Source organism: Lynx rufus, unplaced genomic scaffold (assembly GCF_022079265.1).
Source record: "Lynx rufus isolate CCGP_SWC_20201006 ecotype Redwood Valley unplaced genomic scaffold, mLynRuf1.p SCAF_8, whole genome shotgun sequence".
NCBI classification, from domain to species: Eukaryota; Metazoa; Chordata; class Mammalia; order Carnivora; family Felidae; genus Lynx; species Lynx rufus.
This window is the reverse complement of record NW_025814896.1, coordinates 20,993,022-21,018,914: the sequence shown is the minus strand read 5'-3', so window position 1 is coordinate 21,018,914 and position 25,893 is coordinate 20,993,022. Positions and strand designations below refer to the sequence as shown.

Sequence of the window (25,893 nt, the reverse complement as noted above, 5' to 3'; positions counted from 1 at the left end):
TTTCCCCGCAGTTTGAACTATGATGGGCATCATCAAACTCTCCTCCCAAGAGGCCAGACCACTTTCTATCCCCTCAGCAGTGTGTGCAGATGCCTCTTCCCCACCCTCTTCCCGCAACTATGGTTTTGCCAGTCCAAAAGGAATAAACTGGAAAGAATGTTTCAGGGGCCACGTTAATTCTGGTTGTATAACCTTTTAGACTCTGCCTACATAAGCATTGTTAAATATTCAAGAACTACATTTTACCTGGCCTTAAGCTTGGGATTAGCGATCTAAAATTAAACGAAGCCGGTTTCTGCCCTCAGGTTGATCCCTGTCTTCTGGAGGAAGCAGACACGTGGAAAGATAAAAACCGAGCAGTGTGGTCCAAGCGTGCCAGAGGAATGCGTAAACGAAGCTAACTTTTGCTCGATAAACTCTATCCGCATGAACATCACAGATGAACTTGTAAAATACAGAATAGACCCTGTCCTGAGGGGAAAAGGGGTACTTGAAATCCTCAGAAGAAAATGACTTGGTTAGAAGCAGAAAAATCCTCCAGCTTACCCCTAGTGGGGGCAGCAGAAGAGGCAGGCAGCTAGGAAGGTGGGGAGATAGGAAATTTTCAGAGAGTCGTTTTGGTGGTTTCCGGGTTTGCTCATGGAAACCCATCAGTCCGAAGGAGGTGGTGCAGAATCCCCACGGAGTCTGTAGCACTCATTACCGATCACTCACGCCCGGGCAAACGTGCACATTAGTCCAGAAAGAGTGAGAGCAAAGGAGCAGAAAGCTGGATCCGAATACCCACGACCCTGGCCCTCGCAGAGGCTGGCCGTGGGTGGCAGGAATGGGCGGTTTCCCCAGGGGTTAGGAGGAGACGAGCTCCGGACGGTACCCACCGTGGGGCAGATGCACAGAAAGGGTATTCAGTGAATGAGAGGACATCAGAGATGCCTCTGTTTTTTTTTCTTTTTTTTTTTTTTTTTTAAATTTTTTTTTTCAACGTTTATTTATTTTTGGGACAGAGAGAGACAGAGCATGAACGGGGCAGGGGCAGAGAGAGAGGGAGACACAGAATCGGAAACAGGCTCCAGGCTCCGAGCCATCAGCCCAGAGCCCGACGCGGGGCTCGAACTCACAGACCGCGAGATCATGACCTGGTTGAAGTCGGACGCTTAACCGACTGCGCCACCCAGGCGCCCCAGAGATGCCTCTGTTTTGTAAGCGGGCCTCCTACTTGAAAAGAACAGGACCATTTAGAAAGGGGTATGATCACCTAGTCTGCCCATCTGTGGGGAGCCAGGCCATAGCTGTACATTTGCTTTGGGCCACGGTCCCGATGTCTCTTCATTCACTTGGAATGGTTTAACTACGACACAAGGTGGGGAGCAGTTGAGAATATCTGAAACCACGCTGTGGGGATGAACATAAGCATCACTTTACAGCAAATCACCTAAGCGGGGGCACACAGAGCCCATGAAGCTAGAGGCAATCTTATCCCACCCTTCTGTGGCAGGGGCCCCGGGAGGGGTGTCCTGGGTCGACTCCTCAGTGTTCCCCCATCCCCCCCATCAGCCAGATCTATTTTGTCTGGTTTGATTCTCCAGCGCTGGTTCCAAACCAGGATAACTCCTTGTGACGCATGGATGGAATAATCTCTGAATTTTCAGTCTCTCGGTCTCCTGACTTCCTGTCCACTGTCCTCCCAATGGAACACCTACCGCGTGCTGGGGTGGCTGGGTGGTGGGACATAAAGGGGAATGATATGTATCCCTTGTCTTTGGAGGGCATCTCGTCCAAGGGAAGAGGCAGATCTAAAACTAACAATTACTACAGAGGGTTGAGCGCCACAGGGGAGATGTGGTCACGTGCCTTGGAACTGGCGAGGAGGAGAATGAAACCCATTTGGCACAGGGCAGATAAAGAACAATCCAGAGGGAAGAAAAGGAGCATTGAGACAATACTGTGTAAAGGAGACAAAGCGGGTGTTGAGCTTGGTGCCTGGAAAGCACTTCAGGGATGATGGATATGATCCCAGTGCTTGTAGCCGCTCTCAGAGAATGGGGAGTCTGCCAGGTGGAGGGACAGAAGGGTGATGCCACCCTGTGGAACAGAATGAAGGAAGGTGAGGAGGGGGGGGTGTGGTGTAGTGAAAATTGTGCGGGCCGTGGAGCGGAGAAACCCGAGTCTGTGTTCAGATCCTAGTTCTGCCCCTTTCGAAGTGTGGCTCGGGCCATTCAAGAGGAGCCTCCATTTCCCAATTTGTCCGTTGGGGACAATCATGTCTGTCTTTCAAGGCTGGCTGTGTGGATTGCAGTGAATCCGTGTGTGGCAGAGTCTCGAGACAGGCAGAGTCTCGGCCCCTGGGGGCTACAATTGCTGAGGTGTGAGGCCATCGGTCTGGTTCTGTGTAGCTGGAAAATTAAGCGTTAGCAGGTTGGGGCTGGGGAGGGAGGTTGGGCTGGCCCGAGATAAAGCTAAAATGCCCAGGCCAGACACCAGATGGGCTGTGAGACTGAGGCGTCTACCCATGACTCTGGAGGCCATGGGGAGCCATGAAATGCTTCCTTACGAGGGAAGCACTGTGGCATCAGACTTGGTTTCAGAATGACCACTCTGCCAGTGGTGTCTGTGGTGGGCTGGAGGTAAGGGAACCACTTTGGGAGATGCTGCCTTCCCCGGGCCTGTCTTGGCAACCCACAGCTCACATTAGCCTGGTGAAAGTTCTGGTGAGTTCTGCAGTCAGGCACTTCCTGGAGAGACAGTCTAGAGTAGCGGTTCAGAGCATGGGCTTTGGTGTCAAGGCCAATGTGAATGTGGATCCTAGCCCTGTTGCTTTCCTGGCTGTGTAAACTTGGCACTCTCTTAACCCCCCTGAGCTGTGCTCAACCCTTCTATAAAAGGAGGGCTCACAGTACCTTCCTCATAGACTTGTTGTGATGATTACTTTTTTTTTTTAAGTAGGCTCCATGCCCAGCGTGGGGCTTGAACTCACTACCCTGATATCAAGACCTGAGCTGAGACCAAGAGCCGGAAGCTCAACCCACGGAACCACCTGGGCACCCCTTGTTGTGCTAACTGAACGTGACAGTGGGGACGAAGCAAGAAAGCTAGCTCTAGGAGTTCACTAAGTGCCCAATAAAAGCTGATCATCAGAATTTTTAAAATCACATCTTTGACCATGAAACCCCGTTCCCCACGTGACACCTATTAACCATCTCTGGAGCTGCTGGTGTTACGACAGAAAACATCTTGCTTTAGACTTTTCTGGAGAAGCAGCAGCACTGTTTGCTCCAAGAAGTAGTAAGGAGGGTTGCCAAGTTCTAACACAGTGGTTCTTGGATGTACATTAGCCCAACTGGGGAGCTTTTCAAAATGTCAATGCCTGGCCGAGACCAATTAAACCAGAATCTCTCGAGGTGGGACCCACACACATCGGTATTTTTTTTTTTTTTTTTTTTTTTTTTTTTAGTTTTAATGATTTATTAAGGTAAAACAAATATAGGAAAGAACACAACCCTGAAGTGAATGAATCGTTCACTGGCTGCAGATGCCCAGATCCCGCTCAAAAACCAGAATCTTACCAGTATTCCTGCAGCCCCTTTTAGGTCCCTTTCCAGAAGCTCCTCCACCCCAAAACCACTATGCCGATCAATTGCCTGCTGCTGAATTTCACCTAAATGGAATCGTATAGCGTGCACCGTTGTGTGTGTTTGGCTTATTTTGGTTAACGCCGTGAGAGTCTTCCGTACCGACGGGTGTAATTGCGGGTTGCTCACTCTCCTTGCTCTACAATGGTTCCTAGTGTGACTGAGCCATTCTTCTCTAGACTACTGAGGGTGGGCATTTTGGATAGTTTACATACCTTAGGACAATCACAAGCCGCGCTATTGACATTCTTATACGTGCCTTTTGGGGGAACGTATGTAGAAATTTCTGTTTGGGTATACTTCTAGGAATGAAACTGCTAGATTACAACTGCCGAGCAGTTTTTAAAAGTGGTGGTACCAATTTATATCCCCAGTGTATAAGAATTCTTGCCAAGAGCTGCTATTTTCTGTCTTAAAAATTTTTTTGGCCGTGCTCGTGGATGTATAGTAGTCTTGCTCTGCGGTCTTAATATAAGTTCCTAGCATCTCCAGGTGATTCCAACGTGTAGCCGAGTTTGAGAACTTCTTTCTTAACAGGTTTTGAAAAACCAGGGAGCGCCTGGGAGGCTCAGTTGGTTAAACGTCTGACTCTTGGTTTCAGCTCAGGTGATCATGATCTCACGGTTCGTGAGTTTGGGCCCCACATTGGGCTCCACAATGACAGTGCAGAGCCTGCTTGGGATTCTTTCCCTCCCTCTCTCTCTCTCTCTGCCCTTTGCCCGCTCACATGCTCTCTCTCTGTCTCTCTGTCTCTCAAAATAAACAGACATTTGAAAACAAAGAAAAAGGAAAACACCTCTTAACACAACAGGATGAAGAAGGGCCTCCCCATCGACTCCCTCTGATGTCTGTACGTAGAGTTTTTTATGGACCCACTGAGTGTAATCAGCCGCTGGACCATGCTTTTGCTGTGGAAGGAGACTGCGGAGGTCTGACAGCCTGCCCCTCATTCCTGTGTGTGCTTTTTGTCGGGCACATGGTGCCGTCAGGAATGATCTGGAAGCTGGAAAGAGGCCACAGTGGGACTTTACTCTCTTTTCCTACTTGAAGACCTGAAAGAGAAGGAAAGGAGCTGAGAAGGGGCTAGTGGTCTAAACAGATGTTGTCAGATGACCGATCTGGTCTTTGGGACCAGGGTTTAAGATTCTGTGTTGTGTTTTTGCCCCTCAAAGCTTGCCCAATACCTGGCACTTGGAAGGTACTCAAAAAAGGGTCACTGAACTCAGTATGAGAGAGAACTTCGTGATCGTCCTTAGTGGAAAGCACGAGTCAGGATGCCGAGGAAGGCGTTGGTGGGGGTTTAGCTGATCTCAGGAAGAGTTTGGGTTTTCTTCTTTGTTGTGTCGATAGTTTCTATTTGCTCATTTATCTTCTTTTACACCCTCGAGCAAAGTTACAGGTAGCTGCTTTAAATCCTTATCTGTTGACTTCCAACATCTGGGGCATCTTGGGGTAGATCTCTGTTGATTGCCTTTCCTCTTGACTTTGGGCCACATTCTCCTGTTTGTTTTTAATTTTTTTTTTTCTGGTAATTTTGGATGACATTCTGAACCATTGTGAGCGAGACTTGAAGAGACCGTTGATTTTATTATGTTCCCCAGAACGGTAATGATTTCCTTCGTTTGTTTTATCAGGCAGTTAACTTGACCAAACTCAAACTCTGAACTCAGTTTCCCCTGTGTGGACAACAGCTGGAATCTTTTGTTCTGTTCCTTTGGTCTTAGCTGAGCTGCTTGGAACCTCCCCCCATACATGCGTCACTCAGAGAAACTTGGGTGGAATTTATACTCAGAATTCGGGGCTACTGTCCTGTGGCTATTTTCCGAGACCTGTCTCCTCACTTTCCAGGTGTAGTTACTTGAATTCTGCCCTCTAATTGCTCAGACAATAAGAGCAAAGGTCTCCATCCACGTTGTAGCCACCATGAACGTTAACTGGGTTCTGTCCTTGGGGAAAACCCTATAAAAACACGGAAGTCACCATTTCCTTCTTTCGGGTGTTGATTCCCCTCTATTTTCTGTATGCTTGTAATTGAACAAACCGAGTGCCTTCTGATAGATGTGTGTGTGTGTGTGCGCGTGTGTGCGCGTGTGTGTGGTTTATAATAATTATATGTGAGAGGCTACTCTGCCATTACCTAAAGCAGAACCTTTCTGATCAATAGTTTGGTTCTTTCAGGGACTCTCAGAGCCCCCTTATTTTACTGCCTAGCACATAGTAGATGGCAATAAATACTTATTAATTTATTGAGTAAATGCATGAGGTCTTAAGTTAAAAAACGAAAAATGAAAGTGAATCAGGGGAGAAAAACTGCCAGGAGAAAATCCTGAAACCAGCTCCCCCCGGGTGACACCAGGTATAAGATAGGGAGGGTTTTCGGTAATTTGCTGGGGGCAGTGTCGAGTGCAGGGTTGTGATTAGGGCCCCAGACGTCTGAGGATAGACCGAAGTGGCTCACGAAGTGAACCTGTGTTTTCATCGCGAGGAGACAAATTCAGCCGTGACAGTAACATCACTTTCAGGGCATCGCGTCTGTGGCTCACTGAGAACTGACCGTGTTCGGTGGAAATACAGCTGGTCAGAGGGGAAGCAGAGGTCTGCCTGGAGTGCTACACGCTCCAGAGGGGCCAAGGGGAGAGAATCAGAAGGGAGGCTGGCTGGCGATCAAAGAGCGGAGGAAGGAAAGTAATGAAAGGCAGTCCAATGCGGCTTGTTCCTCGCCGCGTGCTGACCTGGGAGGTCACAGACCCAGGACAGAGGGACTTCACAGGCTACCTAATGCACAGAAGTGTCATTTAGTGAAACCCCGGGCATCTGGAAACTTCCTGGCTAACTCTACTGAATTTCATCTCGTGGAGAGGAGAGGAGAGGGGAGGAGAGGGGAGCAGAGGAGACAGGACAGTTGCTGGTGGGAATCTGGCTCAGGAGCTGTTGGGGGAAGTAAAAATGAGAAAGTGCTCACCAAGAAAGGGAAGACTGGGCCCACAGGGGTTTAGGAAGGCAGGTTTTATGAAACTTAGGGTGAGTTTACAGTTGACCCTTGAACAGCACAGGTTTGAACTGCATGGGTCTACATATCCGTGGATTTTTTTTCGATACAGTACAGTCCCAGAAGTGTATTTTCTCTTATGAATTTCTTTCTTTTTTTTTTAACCTTTATTCATTTTTGAGAGAGAGAGAAAGAGAGAGAGAGAGAGCGAGCATGAGCAGGGGAGGGGCAGAGAGAGAGGGAGACACAGAATCTGAAGCAGGCTCCAGGCTCTGAGCTGTCAGCACAGAGCCCGACGTGGGGCTTGAACTCACAAACCGAGGGACCATGACCTGAGCCAAAGTCGGATGCCTAACCAACTGAGCCATTCAGGTGCCCCTCTTATGAGTTTCTTAATAATATTTTCTTCTCTCTAGCTTACTTTATTGCAAGGATATGGAATATAGTACATATAACATACAAAGATGCATTAATCCATTGTTTATGTTATATTATGTTAACAGTAAGGCTTCTGGTCGACAGTGGGCTATTATTTTTTCTTTTCAAGCAGGGGAGATATTAAAATTACCTAACCATCATGGCACAGGCATAGACCAGTCAGAAGAGAGGCTAGCCACCAACAACCAGAATATCAGCCCTCCTTCCAAGTTCCTTACCTCTGAGTCTCAGTCTTCCGGTCTTTGAAATGGGAACAATACCTCCACTGCAGGGTTGGTGCAATGGTTCCAAGGGCCATTACATGGAGAGAGCCTGATACGTGGGGAGTGCACTGTGGACAGACGCTGCCCTTGTCACTTTGCATTGTTTATCCCTGGGTTAATTTCTTCTACACATCTTATAGCTTCTCTGATGTGATACCTTAGTTTCATTAAGTCATTACATTTTACTTTCTACTGACTTCACTAAATATTTGTTTTAGTACAAACTCAGCTGTTCGTTTTCTTAGTCAAAGTGTCCTCCTGTCTCCTTGATCACTAACACTGTGGATTCTCTGAAATCTTGCATTTCATGAGGAAGGTCTTTTAAAGTTTATTTATTTATTTTTGAGAGAGAGGGGGAGAAGGGAGAGAGAGAGAGTGCGTGGGTGGAACAGAGAGAGAGGGAGACACAGAATCCCAAGCAGGCCTCATATTGTCAGTGCAGAGCTCGATGCAGGGCTCGAACTTTTCGAACTGTGAGATCATGGCCTGAACTGAAATCAAGAGTCAGAAGCTTAACCAAGTGAGCCACCCAGGGGCCCCATGAGGAGGTCTTTTAAAGCAGTTCAGGTTCTTGTAGGGTTTTCCCTAGTTCCTTCCTCCTCTTCTTCCTCTTCTTCCTCTCCTTCTCCTCCTCTTCTTCTCCCTTTATGTACATAGACTTTGGAATTAAGCAGACCTGGGTTCACATCCCAGCTTGACCACTTATTGGTTGCATGGTCAAGGTGTCCACTCTCCGCCTTGACCTTCCCTCCTCTTTCTTCCTTCCTCCATTGTGGGACTTCCTCTCTCTCTCTCTCTCTCTCTCTTTTGCTATCCTCACTTCCTTGGCATCTTCTCTAAACCTCAGTGAACAAACAATATGAAAAACTCTTAACATTTCCATCTCTGCTACTTCCAATTGGCCAAGAACACCCCTGGCCCAAAGGGGAGGAGAGAGCTTGCTAGTTTCTGAAGTGGAAAGAGAGGTCTTGTTAGGAAGCAGACCACAGTCCCCTTCTTCCTTTATGTTGGCAGTGGTGTTGGACCCGCGATGTTTGGAACGGACCAAAAAGTGATCCCGGGCTTGTAGTAGTGACTCTGCCCCTCCCCCTTCAAGAATGGACCCCATCCCGTCACCAGAATGTGTATCTCCTACTCTCCAGGGGCAGAGCTGAGAGAGGTGGCGGTCAGCTCGCAAGCTGCCCTCCTTTGCTTGAGCTGGCTCAGCATACACTTCCTAGAATCCGGATCCAGCCAATTTAAGGGGTTGGTTCTTCATTCTACCCCTTTGAAGTGATTAGAGAATAGAGTGAATTATTAGAGAGATTCCTACCAGAACCTAAACTGCGATTTGAGGGGCCCTTCCACTCAATCTGATAACTTTCTAGATGTTTGTGTTTAAGGATTTTGAACAACGGGGCAAAGGCAAGTGTTGAAATCCAAGGTTAGGCAAGCATGCTCCCAGGTGTGTGCTCAGTAAGCATGCAAGCCACTCCCCACTGCTTTATCCGTGGCAGACATTACTAATCGATCCCACCACTCATTCCTCCTGTTGTCACACATGGCCCCATAAACCCTGCCTTCACAGCGCTCCAAGTAGCCATCACTAACCTGAGAGCTGGTGCAACAGAGAAAAGCTTAGCCTGGGCTGTCAAAAAAGAAAGCTTTACCGGGCAGAAAGAGGCAGGCAGAGAAGACAGAGGCCACTCTAGGCTTAGCCAGTGTGAATGGCCATCCCCTGTTCAATAAATGTGTAACCCAGGAGGGCATTTTGTGGCCACAGGTGGCCTCCTTTGGAAAAGGATCCTTCCAGCTGCAAAGGGAGCTTTTTCTCTCCCTGCAAAGAGAGGGGGTGGACCACACTCCCTGAAGCCTGGAGAAGCAGTATGTGTAATTTGACTCCTGTTTCCCCGTGCTTAGCTCTTACATAAGCTTCTTTAGAAGCCTGGCTGTTTGGTGCAGCACTGTCACTGTGACTGACTAATGTTCGTAGACATCATGTCAGCTTTGTGTGTGCCCCATCCTTGGCACCTTCCCTCTGGCCCCTGCAGCCTCCCCCACACTTGACATTCTTATCCAAAAGTACGTGGGCCTCTCTGTGGGTTCAGGTTCGCGGGGAGAAACTCAGCATGAAAGACTGATGTGTGCATGGGTTTTCCTTCACCTGTTCGAGCTGTGGTTTCCTTTGAAGGTTTCTTGGAGCTGAGCCTGTGTGAGCTGCCTCACCATCACGGGCAGGATGAATCCAAAACATCGTCAATCGGTGTCTACTTGGAATAGTCCTTACAGACTATCTAGCCTGGTGGTTACCAAGTTCTGGGCTGCGAATGTGCATGATGGAGTACTTGCTCCTAACACAGATGATCTGCCTGCCGGGCCAGGATGGGGGCCCCTGGGACCGTCCCACCTACCAGCCCACATGGGTGGTGGGACCTTCCCTCTCAGCAGCCTCGTGAGTGGCCTTGGAGGGGACCCCAGCATTGTGCCATGGCTGGGCTTTGTTCAGTTGTCAACGTGAGACGATTTTTCCCCATGCCAGGCTGATCCTGCTTCTTCATTTTGCTCGTCCATGATCCCAACCCTGTCCTCTAGAGACCTGGAAAATAGCTCATGGCTTTTTAAGGCCTGGTCTTTTCCTGCCAATATGGCCCAGCCAGTTCAGTCAGAGGTCCACTGGGCTATTATTATCCCCGGTGCTGGGTAAGACTCTTTTCCCAAGAAAGTTCAAGCTGTGCAAGTTACTTGATCCCTCCTTGTTCTTGCTGAACTTGTGGGCTTTTGAATCCTGCCACCCTCCCTCACCCTGGTTCCCCTCAAAGTCTTGCCAGATCGGGTCATGGTAAACGGGCTTCAAGAGACAGTGACAAGTCAGGGCCGAGCCCACGGCCGTCACTCAGAAGTCCGAATGAAGGAGCCCAGCTGGGAGAGGCAGACTTGAGGAGCAGGCCGTTGGGGACCCGAGTCCCCAGATTTAAAACCAAAATGTCTGTCTAGGATGACTGTGCTTGAAGTCTAGAAGGTACCTCCCAGCAGGGATAGGAGAGTGAGTCCATCACATCCCATGAGGATGGGGTTGAGGGTGACCAGGCTCATTTCTAACTCAGATAGTTGGAGCACCGAGGGTGCCGGAAGTCTCTTTGCTCATGAGTAAGGCATTTTTATACTGGGGCAGGGGAGCGGGGTGGGGGTGGGGTGGGGAGGGTGGGGTGGCGATGCTGTTTTTCAAAGATGCGTGTTGCGGAAGGGTGGGGGCGTACATCCTTTAGGAGAGAAAGTGGGTCCCAAGTGAGATCCAAGGAGGAGGGCAAGCCAGTGCTGTTTGTTTTGTTTCCCCCTTTCCCTCGTGCTCGACAGCACAGGAAGTGCGAGGAGAAAGCACGCATGGTCTTCCTCTAGGATCCTGCCAATATTGTGTGGAGGAGAATAGCCGAAGAACAAGGAAAAAAAAAAAATCTTCACATTTTAACGGTGTGAACTTTGAGACACCGTCTGACTCATGTTTTGAAGGCTCTTCAATTTGAATTCACCTGCCTCCGTGTTGTTTTTCTCAAGCGCTACTAGGCTCGGGTCCAAAGAGGGGTCAGCCAGTTTCTCCCCTGGGATTAAGGAGTCCCAAGGCCCGGGCCCCCTGCTCCCATCTTGGGGTGGGGGGCGGGGGGTGGGGCTGCTGATAGAACCTGATAGAACGTGGCTTTGGCCTTCCCCCTCTTCCTCGAGCCTGGCCTTCAGCGTGGGGCCCCAAGTTTAGGCCGCTGTATCGGGCAATGTGCCCCAGCAAGAGGCCACTCATCTTGCTTCAGACAACAGTGCCTTCTGGAAGTCCAGAAGCCCCTAAGTTAAAGGACCCTCGTTTCCCTCTTCCTACTCCCAAGTATTGGTTCCTTCCAAAGGCTGGTTTCCGGCTGCCACTGGGGTTCATGTTTCCACTTCAGGGGCAAGAGGAAAACAGAGCTCCTGACTGGGGCAGTTTAGGTCACGTGCCTACCCCCAGCCAATCACACATGGCTGGGCTTTGGCCCTCGCTGACAGGTTCTGGCCAATCAGGGCCCAGCACAGAGTAACCCTGGGGAAACTACAAGGACCAGGAGCAAGCACACTATGCCTTTCAAGGGACCCATGCCTTTCTTCCTTTTCTGGTTTCCCCAGAGACCCATCATTCCCCAAACGACACTCCTGTAACGGCCGTCTTCTTATTTTCAAGGAGGAAGGGGTTCTGTAGAGTGTCCTCCCCTTTTCCCCTCAAGGCTCAGCTTTCTGGAGTGCAGCCCCTGCTCCCGGAGGTGTATACCGACTCAGTTTCCCCCTTAGCAGACAGCAAGGGTTAGTAGAGGCACCAAGAGAAATCAAGTTCAGATTTTGTCAGACAGGAATCAGAGGCGGAATCGAGGCTCGCCCCAGATGCCTGTCCTGCCCCGCCGAGGTCAAGTGGCTTGGCCTCAGACTTCCGGCTGCCCACCCTCAGCCTCTTTTGTTTCATCCGCCCAGACCTCATACAGACACCTGTGGGAGAATTAAGTACCTGCCCTATTTCCCCCTGCTTCTGATTTCTCTCCTTATATCACACACACTTCCTGGGTGATCTCACCCCAACCTGGCCTGCTTCCACACCTGCCTCGCCGGCCTGGCCACGCCGCTGACCACGCCACTGGCTTTTGGCCACATGTGCCCAGCTCTCTGCAGGATGGCCCTTGTGGACGTTCCCGCAAAACACTGGGCTTCATATATCTCCGTGGGGCTGGTGTTCCTACAAATGAGGGCCTCCTTGGGGATCCCCTTTAAGTGCTGATGATGCCGTTGGTCTCCCAGGTCCTGACAGTTTGGACTGCGTCCCCATCACCATCCAGGGCTTCCTCTGAGAGTGCGGACAGGTGCGCCCAGGTCTCGGAGGGGGCCGGTCCACAGCCCATAGGAGCCGGGACTTCTGTGGGCTGCCCCAGCACCCAGGCAAGTGCCCTGCCTTGGGGGCCGCCCAGCTGCTGTGTTAGCAGCACGATGGCAATTCTTTAATTAGACCAAGCAGGGTTTTCTCGGACGGGGGTGGGAGGAGGTGTGTGGGTCTATTGGGGGAAACTGGGTCACCTGAAAACCAGCAGTCAAGAGGGAGCTGTCCTGGAGCTCCAGCTCCAGGGAACCTAGAGGGGTGAGGCAGGAGGGGCTGGCAGGGAGAGCAAAGTCAGAGGAAAATGTGCTCTGGCCCCTTTTATTGGCCCTTGGGAGGCACCGTCCTCACCTTGCTGCAGGGGGCTGGGCAATTGCCCTTAATTCTGTCCTCCCGAGCACACTGCCCTAGCCAGGGAGGACACTGCAGTGAGTGCCTTCTGTCTGCCTGGGGCCTGATGCCATCTATCCAGTGGCTAAGGACCGTGCCTGTCTTTGGCCCTGCTGTACCCCTAGCCATCAGCACAGTCCTGGCACGCGATAGATACCGATACCCAGGAAATATTTGTCAGATGAAATCATGAGTTCACATGAGTGCTTCCCTTATAAAATTGTCATTGGCCATCAATAGCCCGCTGGATATCCCAAACGCCAATCACTTACAATTTTTGCCAGCATCGAGTGCCATCATTATTTCATATTTTTGGCAGCCACCTTGCTAGTTTTCCACGGAAGTGGATTCATTTCAAAAGGAAATTTTATTTATTTATTTTATCACCACCATAAATAAACAGTAACTGCGAAAACAAATCCACAGAAAACAAAACAATGTTTTCGCGTTCGATCCCCAACGCTATGAGCCTGAGGCCCGCCTTCTCTTTGTTTACAAGGGAGATTGACAGGGTTATAATGATGTTTAAGGTCTATGAGTACCCCACGGACACTGTCTCCTGGAGAAAATCTGGTGGATTAAAAAAGAGGCGAAGAAGAGAAGTTGCTGTTTCTCTGAGTTCCCGTGATGTTAAATCTTGTCCCATACTTTTGAAAATTTTCTTGGAGTGGATTCTCTTTCCACACTTAGGGAAACACTTGGCTAAGAAGATGGCTGGGAGTCCTTAGAAAAGGATTAAGTGCTTTAATGAACAGGATAAGTGATTGGTATGCTTCTTATCTTTAGTCTTGGCAGGCTTTTGGTACCTCTCACTTAGTGGGTGATCAGTAAACACTCAATATTGCAAAAAGGAGTAAGTGTGTACAGAATGTGAGGGCCAAAAGCAATCTTGTGGAATACTCAGGCCGATCTGACCGAAGGGGAAACGGCGTTCTCCAGTGAGTGATGGAGAATCTGCCGCCTCCTGAGACCACAAGCCCCTCGCTGAATTGTTTGTTGGGCTGCTCTGAGGACAGGTGCACAGCACTGCGCCCCTGTGCCCAGTCCTGTTCTTCCCTGGGGAGATACATAGACTCTCTTTCCTTTCTTTCTGGGTATTTGGAGACTGCTGTCTCATTCTGCCTAAGACGGGGCTTGCGAACTCAGATGACCACAGGAGCCGGCAAAGTGATGCCATTATTAGTGAAGGAGGTCAGGTGGGGTAATGGGTGGGAGGGTAGTGTCCCTACCTGCATGGGACAGTCCTCCTCCGCATCTGCGGGTTGTTGCCTCGTGAGCCCCGTGTGGCCGGTGCTGAGATGGTCTAAGAAAACCTGAAGATCTGATTTTGGATGTTAAAGGTTCAAGTTGTAAACATTAGCAATACATTACAGCGTGATAAAACATGGTGTGGTCCAACACCCAACCAGCTGGCCAGCCAGATGCGACATGGACCAGGGGGCTTCCCGGTGAAGTCTGGCCTCTCGCCACAAATTGCCCTCTCCCCCCGCCCCCCCCTTCTTCTTTTTGGGCTGAGCAGCCCATTCTCCTCAAGCCGTGACTGTGGGTGTTGGTCCCTAGAATTCCCTCCATGGTGGTCGGCCCCCCTGCATGCCTTTAAACACCGCCCAGCTTCCTCTCTGCCTGTGTCTGTCCTTTTCATCTGGCAAACTACTCTTCCTCATCATTCCCTTTTTTATTTTTTAATTTTAATGTTTATTTATTTTTGAGAGAGAGAAAGAGAGAGTGTGAAAGGGAGAGGGGCAGAGAGAGAGGGAGACACAGAGTCCGAAGAAGGCTCCAGGCTCCGAGCTGGCGGCACACAGACCGACGCGGGGCTGGAACTCATGAACCCCAAGATCATGACCTGAGCCAAAGTCGGATGCTTAACCGACTGAGCCACCCAGGTGTCCCCCCCCTCCTCCTTCTTAATGGTTGTCCCCTGCTCTGGAGAGCCTTCCTCGTAACCCCAGGTGGACTGGCTCTTCCATTTTCTAGCTAGGATGTGACGCTAGGTAAATTACTTAATCTCTCTGTGCCTCAATTTCCCTCTCTGTGAAACGGGGATGATGATAGTACCTACCTCATTAGATTGCCAGGAGGATTAAAAGAATCTGTAGATACACTGGTAGACAGAAGACAGACAGACTGGGGTTTCCTAGAAGGTAGAGCTAGTCCGTGTTCCATCTCTGAAGCAGGGCTTGTCACAGAGCAGGTATGCGTTCAGCGTTTGATCACTTGAGGAAGTGGGGAGACGTGAATATGTGGTCCGCCAGCTCTGGCCATCACGATGAGATGATGTGGTTGTGAATACAGCGCTTCCGAACTCCCCACTTTTGAAAAAGGCAACCAAAATATCTATCTAAATGGCTAAAATACGACACAGTGACAGCACCAAATGCTGGTGGAGGAACCGGAATGCTCATACGTCGCTGGCGGGAATGAACAATGGTACCGTCACTCTGGGAAACAGTTTGACAGTTTTGTTTTGTTTTCACGTAGAACTAGTCATGTCATTACCACATGGGCCAGCAGTTGTACTCTTGGGCATTTGCTCCAAAGAAGTGAAAACTTGTATTCACACAAAGCTTGCACATGAATGTGATAGCCCCAAGCTGGAAAGAGCCCAGACATTCTTCGGTGAGTAAAGGGTTAACACACCGAGGTACATCCGCACAATGGAACCCTACTCATTTTCGAAGTGACAATATTCTGGAGATAGGGACCAGGTTAGTGACTGCCAAGGGCAAGGACGGGAGTGCTTTGAGAGAAGGGAGGTTAGGGATCCTCGGGTGATGGAGCTGTTCGTACCTCGACCTTGGTGGTGGACACACAAACCTACACGTCTGATGACGTTGTGTAAAACTAAACACACACACACAAACGAGTTCATGTAAAACCAGGGATTTAAAAAAAAATTTTTTTTTTAACCTTTATTTATTTTTGAGACAGAGAGAGACAGCATGAACGGGGGAGGGTCAGAGAGAGAGGGAGATGCAGAATCTGAAGCAGGCTCCAGGCTCTGAGCCATCAGCCCAGAGCCCGATGCGGGGCTCGAACCCACGGACCGCACGATCGTGACCTGAGCTGAAGTCGGACGCTTAACCGACTGAGCCACCCAGGCGCCCCTTTTTAATTTTTTTAATGTTTGTTTATGTTTTGAGAGAGACAGAGACAGAGTGTGGGAGGGTCAGAGAGAGAGGGAGACACAGAATCTGAAACAGGCTCCAGGCTCTGAGCTGTCAGCACAGAACCCAACGCGGGGCTCGAACTCACGGACTGCGAGATCACGACCTGAGCCGAAGTCGGACGCTTAACCGACTGAACCACCCAGGCGCCCCCAGGGATTTTTTTTTAAGTTTATTTATTTATTTTGAGAGAGACAGAGAGAGCACAAACGGGGGAGGGGCAGAGAGAGTGGGAGAGAGAGAATCCCAAGCAGGCTCTGTGCTGTCAGCGTGCAGAACCTGACCCGGGGCTTGAACTCATGAAACCGTGAGCTCATGACCTGAGCAGATATCAAGAGTAGGACGGTTAACCGACTGAGGCACCCAGGCGCCCCAAACCTATTCTGAATGGATTGCTAGGTTGTGTCAATGTCAGGGTCCCTGGTTGTGATCTTGTACTACGGTTTGGCAGGATGCTATCATAGGGATAAACTAGGTAAACGTTGCCTATTATTTGCCACAACTGCATGTGCATCTACAACATCTCAAAATAAAAATTTTAATAAATTAATTTAAAAAGCATTGCATGGGGGCCGCCTGGGGGGCTCAGCCATTAAGCATCTGACTTCCGCTCAGGTCGCGATCTCGCAGTTGGTGAGTTCGAGCCCCACATCAGGTGAGCACGAGCCCCGCATGGGGTGGGCTTGCGCCTCCCTTCTGGTGAGCTCCAGCCCCGATTCAGGTAAAAACACAAGCCCTAGGTGAGCCCCACTTCTCTCTCTCCACCCCCGCACTCCCCTCCCCTCATTCACTTGCATCTCTCTCTCTCTCTCTCTCTCTCTCTCTCTCTCTCTCAATAAAGAAATAAAAAAATAAAGCATTGCATGGTATTCAAAGCAAAACAAAACAAAAAGCAACCAAAGGCTGTAGGCCTGCTGTTTGTTTGTGTTTTTTTGTTTTGTTTTGTTTTGTTTTTTTGCTGAGTCTTACCTTCAGCTTCTGTTTACATTTGAATCAAGTTTACTCGGACCCTTAGGGCTTTTGCCCTCCAGCCTGGCCAAGCCAGCCCCTTCCCCATTTGCTTGTCTGCCCTCCAGACTGGGAGCTGGGAGGGACCAGAAGAACAACCTGGCCCAACCTGAGCTCCCAAGGGTCCAGGCTAAGGCCGAAGCCTGGTCTTTAGCATCTGGAGGATGGACAGTCTGGGAGCAGAGCAGGGAACCCAGAAGACCAGTGATCACTTCCTGAAGCCCAAGGCTATCCTGACCCCTTGGGACCAGCAGGCATTAAGGCATTATGCAAATGCAGACCTGTGCCAGTCTCCAGTCTAATTACCCAACAGCCCACAATCATCTACCAGCCTTGCTGTGGCTTCCCCGGATGGGCTGCATTTACATGTCCCTGATCTTCTTCCTTCAAGCTGTTTCTGCTGTTAGTTGTATAACCCTTTTTGGTCAGGTCTCTTTATTCCTATCAGTTCTGGGAGGTGGCTACAACATTATAAAGGCGGGAAAACAGGCTTAAAGAGGTGCGAGTGATTGTGCCAAGACCCTTTCCCTGTGTGTGAGAACCCATAGGGTCTGTGCTGAATGAGGGACAGGGACCCGCTGGAATGAGATTGAAATTTTGTCGACTTCGTGTTGTCCAGGAATCTATGAGAGCAAGAGGTGTGATTTGTTTATTTATTCTTTAAAAAATTTTTTCTTTAATGCTTATTTATTATTGAGAGACAGAGAGACAGAGCATGAGCAGGGGAGGGGCAGAGAGAGGAGGAGACACAGACTCCGAAGCAGGCTCCCAGCTGTCAGCGCAGAGCCCTACGCGGGGCTCGAACTCACAAACCGCAAGATCATGATTTGAGCCGAAGTCGGGCGCTCAACCGACCGAGCCACCCAGGCGCCCCTATTGTTTATTTATTCTGAGAGAGAGAGAGAGCACAAGTGGGAGAAGGGCAGAGAGTGAGGGAGAGAGAGAATCTCAAGCAGGCTCCTAGCTGTTAGCATGGAGCCCAATGTGGGGCTCAAACCCACAAACTGTGAGATAGTGACCTGAGCTGAAACCAGGAGTCGAGGCATAACCGACTGGGCCACCTAACCGACTGGGCCACCTAGGCGACCCACAAAAGGCATGATTTAAAAGAAAAATTTAAGGTCACCCAAAGAAGAAAACTTGAACTAAGATGTTCTAGACTCCTGTAGGTAGGCAATTACCAAACTTGCCTAAAGGGGTCTTAGGACCCCTTTATGCTCTTAAAATTAAGGATCTCCAAGAGATTTTGTTTTTGTGGATTATATCTGTCAGTATTTACCATATTATAAATTAATACCGAGAAATGTAAAATATGGTATTAATTCCTTTAAAAATGACCAAAACCCTTTATGTGTTATAGCAGTATAACAAGCTCCTTATATGTTATAACACTATAACAACCTTCTGTGAAATAACAATGCAACCCCAAAAAAGCAGTAATTATGCGGCGCGACGGAGTAATCACGCAGCTAAGGCTGCAAGGGTCACCATATTGCCAATAGATAAGTGTATCAAATCAACGCTTTGCGCCCTAGACTTCCGCAACGTTATAGGCCAATTATATCTCAATTTAAAAAAAGGAGTAAAATAGAAAAAGCAAGCGTTCTCAACACGGGGCGAGCGACACCCTCTGATCGGTGTTTTGAGCCTGACCGGCGTGTCCATCTGTTTCTCTCTCCCCGCACAGGCCCCACCATGAGGCCCCAGTCCCGCAGGAGCCCCCGCGCTCCGCTGGCACCCGGCGCACCGCGCTAGCGCCCCGCCGGGCTGTGGGGAGGCGCCAAGGCCATGGCCAGCCACGTGGACCTGTTGACGGAGCTGCAGCTGTTGGAGAAGGTGCCCACGCTGGAGCGGCTGCGCGCCGCCCAGAAGCGCCGGGCCCAGCAGCTCAAGAAGTGGGCGCAGTACGAGCAGGACTTGCAGCACCGCAAGCGGAAGCACGAGCGGAAGCGCAGCACGGGCGGCCGGCGGAAGAAGGTGTCCTTCGAGGCCAGCGTGGCCCTGCTGGAGGCCTCCCTGAGGAACGACGCCGAGGAAGGTAGGCCGCTCCGCCCTCGGCCCCGGGCGCCACCCCCCCCCCCCCGGGGCTGGCCTCCAGAGGGGTGCCGGTGCCGGCGGGGTCTGGCCCCCTCCCAGGTTTGGGCAGCCCCGCAGGTGCTAGCAAGGGCGCTTACTTCGTGGGGCCTGAATTATCGGAGACTTTTTTTTTTCTAGCCTTTGGCTGATGAATTCCATGCTGATTTCCCTTCCCTCCGTGAATGTTTAGGCCCCCCCCCCCCCACCCCCTTGCGCATTTCTATTCCAAGTGTGGCGAACAAATCGGATCTGGTCTTGCCCCTCCAAGAGCGCCATACTCGAGGATCTTGCATTTAAGGCCCTGTTGGGCGCCCCACCAGCGCCCAGGGCGCTCTGTGTGCGGTTGAGTTTTGTCTGGCCTTGGCTGCAGAGCGGGGCGGGTGTAGAGCGGTGGTTAATAGCACAGGCCGGAAGTTAGACTGCCCTCCCTTCTGAAGCTGGCTTTGTCTTTTAGACCCGGGGTGACTCTGGCAAGTAGGCGGCTCACTTCGGCTCCCTGTGCCTTAGTTTGCCCCTCTGTAAAGTGGGGATAAATGCTAGTATCCGCTGCAAGGCCTTGCTGTGAGCATGAAATGAGGGAATACCCCTGAGTTCTTGGGCATGGATAGTCCCTCATTCTGTGTGAGGAGTTATTAGTATGTTTTATTTTATTATGTTATGACTGTAGTTTATTTCATTATATTTATATAATGAATATGTATGCATATAACGTTTGTCTAATATACTATTTATATGTGTAATTATGTTTATACATAGAGTGTTCATAAAGTCTGGAAACGGACAAATATATACAATGTTGTCTAGGACATTTTCACTCTATAAAGCGAACAAATAAATGAGCACGAACACACATAGAACAAACGAAGACGAGCACATATAGATACACTCATAGAATCCGTTTCCAGATTTTATGGATACCCTGTACTTGTTACATTTGACTTAATTATGGTATCATCTGTCCTCCATCCACATATCACAATACCCTAAAGACACGTGTAATAGGCACCCATGTTACAGATAGGGAAACTGAGACCCAGAGAGGTTCAGAGCCTTGACCGAGGTGGCAAAGCTGGGACCAGAAAGCTCAGGATGCCAGCTGTTGTCGCTGGTCTCATGGCCTCGTGGGTTTGTTTCCCGTTATATGAATGACTGGAGGATCCATGATTTGACCAAAGCTCTCTTCTCTGAACGTGCCCGGTCCTTGTGCAGCTGAGGTTTGCATATGTGTCCTGTGCCCCCTCCCGTCCCCTCCTTCTGTACAGGAGTCCTTTCTGGCTGTCCCTGGAGAGGCCTAGCCATGCTTCCTGGGTCCCTCCGGCCTCCTGCCTTTGCACACCCTCAGACACGTGGTGCTCAAATAGTTGTTGAAAGAGGGACGGCACTTTCTGCACTAGAGGGTGTTGGGTTTTTCGCACATTGCTCCTCAGGTTCTAGCACCTTCTGAGAAGCACAGTTCTGCTGCCCCGGCTATGGTGTTCTGGGAACTGAGCAGAAGCATTCCCGGAACCACTCAGCTGGAAACCGCGCAGCTGAGAGCCTGGGGTGAGCAGCCTGGGGGGGGGGGTGGTGGGGGAGAGAGAGAGAGAGAGAGGGAGAGGCTTGAAATGTCAGGCTCGGGGGACCGGCCCTGCGAGGCTCCTTCCCACACGAGATTTGCTGGGTGACGCGGCAGACCCATCCCACTCAGTGGGCGACACATCAATGATGTCTGATTTTTGTCGTGGGTGGCGGTTCATCATCTCTTCTTTTGCCGCTCGTCTTTTCCTCCCTCTTTCCCTGACAAAGCCCCACTCCCCTCCCTGAAGGGGCTCTGTGAGCTGGCTGACAGCTCAGAACAGGGGCGCCTGCCCGGCCCCAGCGTGGGCCCCACACCCTCATAGGCGCCCACGTGCCGCTGAGAAGGAGCCCTGGGCTTGGGGCCAGGACCTCGAGCCCCCTTGGCCTTGCGTGCGATCTGGAGCGGCTTGTTACACCTCTCTGGTCCAGTTTCTGGGTCTGTAAAATGGAGTTTTGAACCTTGTCCTCAAGGGGGGGGTGTGGCAAGAATTAGACAAGATGCGGGGCGCCTGGGTGGCGCAGTCGGTTAAGCGTCCGACTTCAGCCAGGTCACGATCTCGCGGTCCGGGAGTTCGAGCCCCGCGTCAGGCTCTGGCCTGATGGCTCAGAGCCTGGAGCCTGTTTCCGATTCTGTGTCTCCCTCTCTCTCTGCCCCTCCCCCGTTCATGCTCTGTCTCTCTCTGTCCCAAAAATAAATAAACGTTGAAAAAAAAAATTAAAAAAAAAGAATTAGACAAGATGCTGAATGTGACAGCTGTCTGAAAAGTGACGCTGAACGCAGCCCCAGGGTGGTGGGCATTTTAACCCGTTTTTTCCCCTCTGTGTGTGTGTGTGTGTGTGTGTGTGTGTTTTAACACAATTTTTAAAGAACCCAAATATCCATAAACACATTCTTCTTCTAAAACTCAACACAGAGGTAAACACAGGGTCCCTCCCTCCACCCCTTCTTTCTTTCTGTTACTTTGATGTGCTTCCTTCCAGGCGTTTTTCTTATTTACCTGTGTGTTTGTAGACTTGGAGAATTCAAGAGGCCACGAATTGGGGTTTTTTGTTTTTCTTTTTTTTTTTTTAATGTTCCTATGTTTTTGAGAGAAAGAGAGAGACAGAGTGTGAGTGGGGGAGGGGCAGGGAAAGAGGGAGACACAGAATCTGAAACAGGCTCCAGGCTCCAAGCCGTCAGCCCAGAGCCCGACGCGGGGCTCGAACTCATGAACCGCCCGATCGTGACCTGAGCCGAAGTCAGACGCCTTACCGACTGAGCCACCCAGGCGCCCCTGTTTTTGTTTTGTTTTTACCCAAGTGATGATACACTGGATACGTTACTCTGCAATTTGTTTTTCCACCCACGTTTCTCCAACGTGTCTTGGAGGTGTTTTCATGCCGGTACCCTGGGATAATAGATCTGTATTATTCTTTTTAACTGCTGTGTAGTATTCCGTGGTTTGGATTCACCAGAATTAAAAAAAAAATTTTTTTTTTTAATGTTTATTTTTGAGAGAGAGAGAGAGTGAGTGGGGTTAGGGGCAGAGAGAGAGGGAGACACAGAATCCGAAGCAGGCTCCAGGCTCCCAGCTGTCAGCCCAGAGCCCGACGCGGGGCTCGAACTCACGGACCGCGAGATCGTGACCTGAGCCGAAGTCAGACGCTCAACCGACTGAGCCACTCAGGCGCCCCATCAGCAGAGTTTTTGAACTGGTTCCTCATTGATAGGCATGGAGGCTTCCTCAGTAGTTTTGCTTTGGCCCAAGTGAACGTTCCGTGCACACAGGCTGCTGTGTCTCAAGGACGGATGTGGGAAAATGGAAGAGCCGGAGGCAGGGACATGTGTATTCAATTTGAATGAGCAAAGTGCTGGCCCCTGGGGCCAGCCGAGCGAGGGCGGACGGCCAGCATACTGGGCGCTGTGGTGGGCCGTGGGGTGGGGTGAGCGGTCCCCCCGGGGTCCTCAGGCGGCTGGGTTTGGGCAGGGGCGTGAAGCTTCCATCAGGCAGCCGGCAGTCTGGCCGGGCTACGCTCAGCTCCCTGGCAGCATGACAGAGCCCGCTGCTCCCAGCTGGCTGCGATGGTTTCTATGTGCCGGTGGAGCTGGTGTTGGGGAGGCTGCAGGGGCGTCAGCTCGCGGCGGGATGGGAATGGGGGTGGCAGCTCCCCCGCTCCCTTCAGCTCACAGCAGTGGCTGAGTCAACCTTCTCCACCTGCCAGGGCAATGTGAGTCGACCCAGAGAAAGGCAGCGTTGGGGAGGGACTCTCTGTATTTCCTTCTCTGGCTCTGCATTGCCTTCAGGCTAACGTCCGGGCACCAGGGACCCTCCTTGGCCTTGGACCTGCCTGAACCCCACCCTCAGGCGCCCTCTGCCCAGCATCGCCCCATCCTCCAGCCATCTCCCGTTCTTCCCGTACGCCCTGCGTTCTCTTACCTCCCCGCCTTTGTATATGCAGACCCCTCTGTCTGGAACACTCTTTCCCCTGACTCCTGTAACCCTAGGGGTTGGGTCTTGAGTCTTGGGGAGCTGACTGTGAGCCTTCTCTGCACCCCACTGCACCGCCAGTGAGAGCAGTAACTGAATAGACAAGCTGGCGTTTACTGAGAGGCTGTGCAGTGTCGTGGCCAAGAGTAGGCACTCCAGAGCCATTTCTCCAGGATTCAGATCCCACCTCTGCTGTGTCCCAGCTGTGCAACCGTGGGAAGGTTACTAAACTTCTTGGGGCCTCAGTTTCCCCGTCTGTGAAAATGAAGATGATATGGTATCACCTGCCTCAGAAAGTTGTCCTGGAGCTGGGGAGCCGGGGTGGCTCAGTTGGTTAAGCGTCCGACTTCGGCTCAGGCCATGATCTTATGGTTCGTGGATTTGAGCCCCGCGTCGGGCTCTGTGCTGGCCGCTCAGAGCCTGGAGCCTGCTTCGGATTCTGTGTCTCCCTCTCTCTTTGCCTCTCTCCTGCTTGCACTCTGTCTCTCAAAAATAAATCAAAATGTTAAAAAAAAAAAAAGAAAAAAAAAGTTGTCCTGGGGTTAAATCGACTTTACAGGTGTTGGAGTGGCATGCTAAGGAGTAGATAAGTGCTATAAATTGTTGCAATTCTGCATTATGTATGGTCTCCACTTACATGATCCGTTACTAGTATATACACCGATTGTCATCATTACTATTATTTATCGAGTGCTTACTTTGTATCAGACGTCATCTCAGTTCATCCTCACAACAACCCTCTGAGGTAGAGAGTCAAATCCCATTGTTTAAAAACAGCTCTATTGAGTTTTAATTTACATATCGCAGAATGTGCCCATTTTAAGGGTGCGATTCAGTGATTTTCAGGACACTTACAGAGTTGTGCGCCCATCACCACAACCCGAGTTTTGAACATTCCGTCACCCCAAAAAGACACTTTGTGCCCACTTGTAGTCACTCCTGTCCCCAGCCCCAGGCAACCAACCACTAGTCTGTTTTCTGCCTCTGTATCTTTGCCTTTTCTGGAATGTTCCACGTACATGGACTCAGCTAATATGTGATCTTTTGCGATTGGCTTGTTTCATTTAGAGTAATGTTTTCAGGGTGCGTTCAGGTTGTGGCATGTATCAGGACTTTCTTCCTTTTATCACCCTTTAGTATTCCATCGTGTGGATATGCCGCATTTTGTTTCTCCGTTCACCGGTTGAGGAACATTTGGATCGCTTCCACCTTGAGTTATGATGAATAATGCTGCTAAGAACAGTTGTGTGCAAGTCTTTGTGCGGATGTATGTTTTTATTTCTCTTGGGTGGTTACCTGGGAATGGAATTGCTGGGTCACATGGCAAATTTCTGTTTAGGAAACCGCTAACCTGTTTTCCAAAATGGCTGTACCATTTTGCGTTCTCCAACTTCAGTTTGGCTATGTCACTTGCCAAAGATCTCTTAAGTTTTTAGTGTCAGACCTGGAACTTGAACCCAGATCTGGTGTCTCCGAAGTCCGTGCTTTTAGCATCTCCTGCTTTGGATTTTCCTGAGAAAACGAGAGAGCCACTCACCTGTGGTTCTGATCTGTCTCTCCCGGGGCCTTAAGGCCCTGCTGCTTCTGCTGGCCTCTTGGGCCCTTTGGATCGGAGGGGTCCCCGGATAAGCTCTTCATCCCTAGCTGTCACCTTTTCCATGGCCACATGAGCGAGCCTCTGTTGAAACCACCGAACATTTGTTAAGTTGTCAGGGCTTCTGTTCTCTCAGAATGTGCAGGATTTTCTTTATGGAAACTCTGTTCACATTCCCAAAAAAAGTTTGAGTGGTTCTTCTATAGCCTAATTTTAACTCTTCAACTGTTATTCATTCTCACGGTAAAGGTTTTCAAACTTTTTTTTTTTTTTTTCAAGCAGTGGAAACTTTTATGTGAAATTATGCAGAAACTCAATGTGTAACATGCGCGAAAGAGCCAGTCTGGCTGAGGTTGTTGGGGGGGCAGGTGTTGTGGCTACTGGCCCCTCATCCACCATCTGCCCTTCGGACCTCTCCCCGGCACGCAGGTGCACCGGCAGACATCTGGCCTCCGCATGTTGTGCTTAAACGGTCGACTCATCCAAAGGAAATACAGGTCTGACTTTCACTTTTGATGATTTTCAAAAGGGAAGTTTCTCTTCTCTTAATTATAAAAATCATTCATCCTTGTAGGAAATTGTTAAGTACAGAAAAAAAAAAACCCATTAAGACAGTAAAATCAAGATACCCAAAACAGCAACAACTATCAGTAAAATTTGGTATTTTCCTATTACTCAGGGTCCTGATAGGAAAGAAATGGTGCCCTGACATGAGGTAGTTTGAGAAAAGTTTAATAAAGGGGCAATGGCCAAAAAGCTTAGGGCAATAGTTCTCAACCTTTTTGGTCTCAGGGCCCCTTTATATTATTAAAAACTGAGAACTCTTAAGAGCTTTTGTTTACCTGGGTTCTGTATTGATATTTACCACTAGAAATGAAAGCTGAGTAATTAAAATAAACATGTGCTCATTAAACCACAAACACCAAGTTATCTATTGTTATCTAGACGCTAGTTATCTAGTTATCTATTGCTACATAGTACAGGAGCTCAAAATTTAGCAGCTTAAAACAATAAACACTTACTGTCTCACACAATTTCTGTGGATCAAGAATCTGGGGCCAACCGAGCTTGGGTGGTTCTAGCTTAGGGTCTCTCATAAGGTTGCAGACACCCCAAGGCCTAATGGAGCTGGAATAGCTGTGTCCAAGATGGGGCACTCGCATGGCTCTTGGCAGGAGGCCTCCGATTCTTGCCATATAACCCTCTTCACAGGGCTGCTTGAGTGTCTTCGGAACATGGCGGCTGGCCTTCTTCCAAGTGAGTGATCCAAGAGAGCAAGGGGGAAACCACAATGCCTTTTATGATCTAGACTTTTAAGTCACATATCATCCCTTCTGCCATATTGTGTTCATTAGAGATGAGTCACTAAATCGTTCAAAGGTAGGGGGATTAGGCTTCCCCTCTTGAAGGGAGGAGAAATGGTGGGCATGTTCCAAAACTACCACACATGTTAACA

General features: G+C 50.0%; 1 protein-coding gene across 3 annotated transcripts in view; it reads left to right on the top strand.

The window, feature by feature from the left end:
* Positions 1–25,893, top strand: part of PPP1R16B (protein phosphatase 1 regulatory subunit 16B) — a 101,346-nt gene that overhangs the window by 9,883 nt on the left and 65,570 nt on the right. For all 3 annotated transcript variants that reach the window (XM_047068001.1, XM_047067999.1, XM_047068000.1), the window contains one exon: positions 18,430–18,780. In XM_047068001.1, coding sequence (XP_046923957.1) covers positions 18,531–18,780 — 250 coding nt within the window. In that variant the 5' untranslated portion in view covers positions 18,430–18,530. The remainder of the gene's footprint in view (positions 1–18,429; positions 18,781–25,893) is intronic.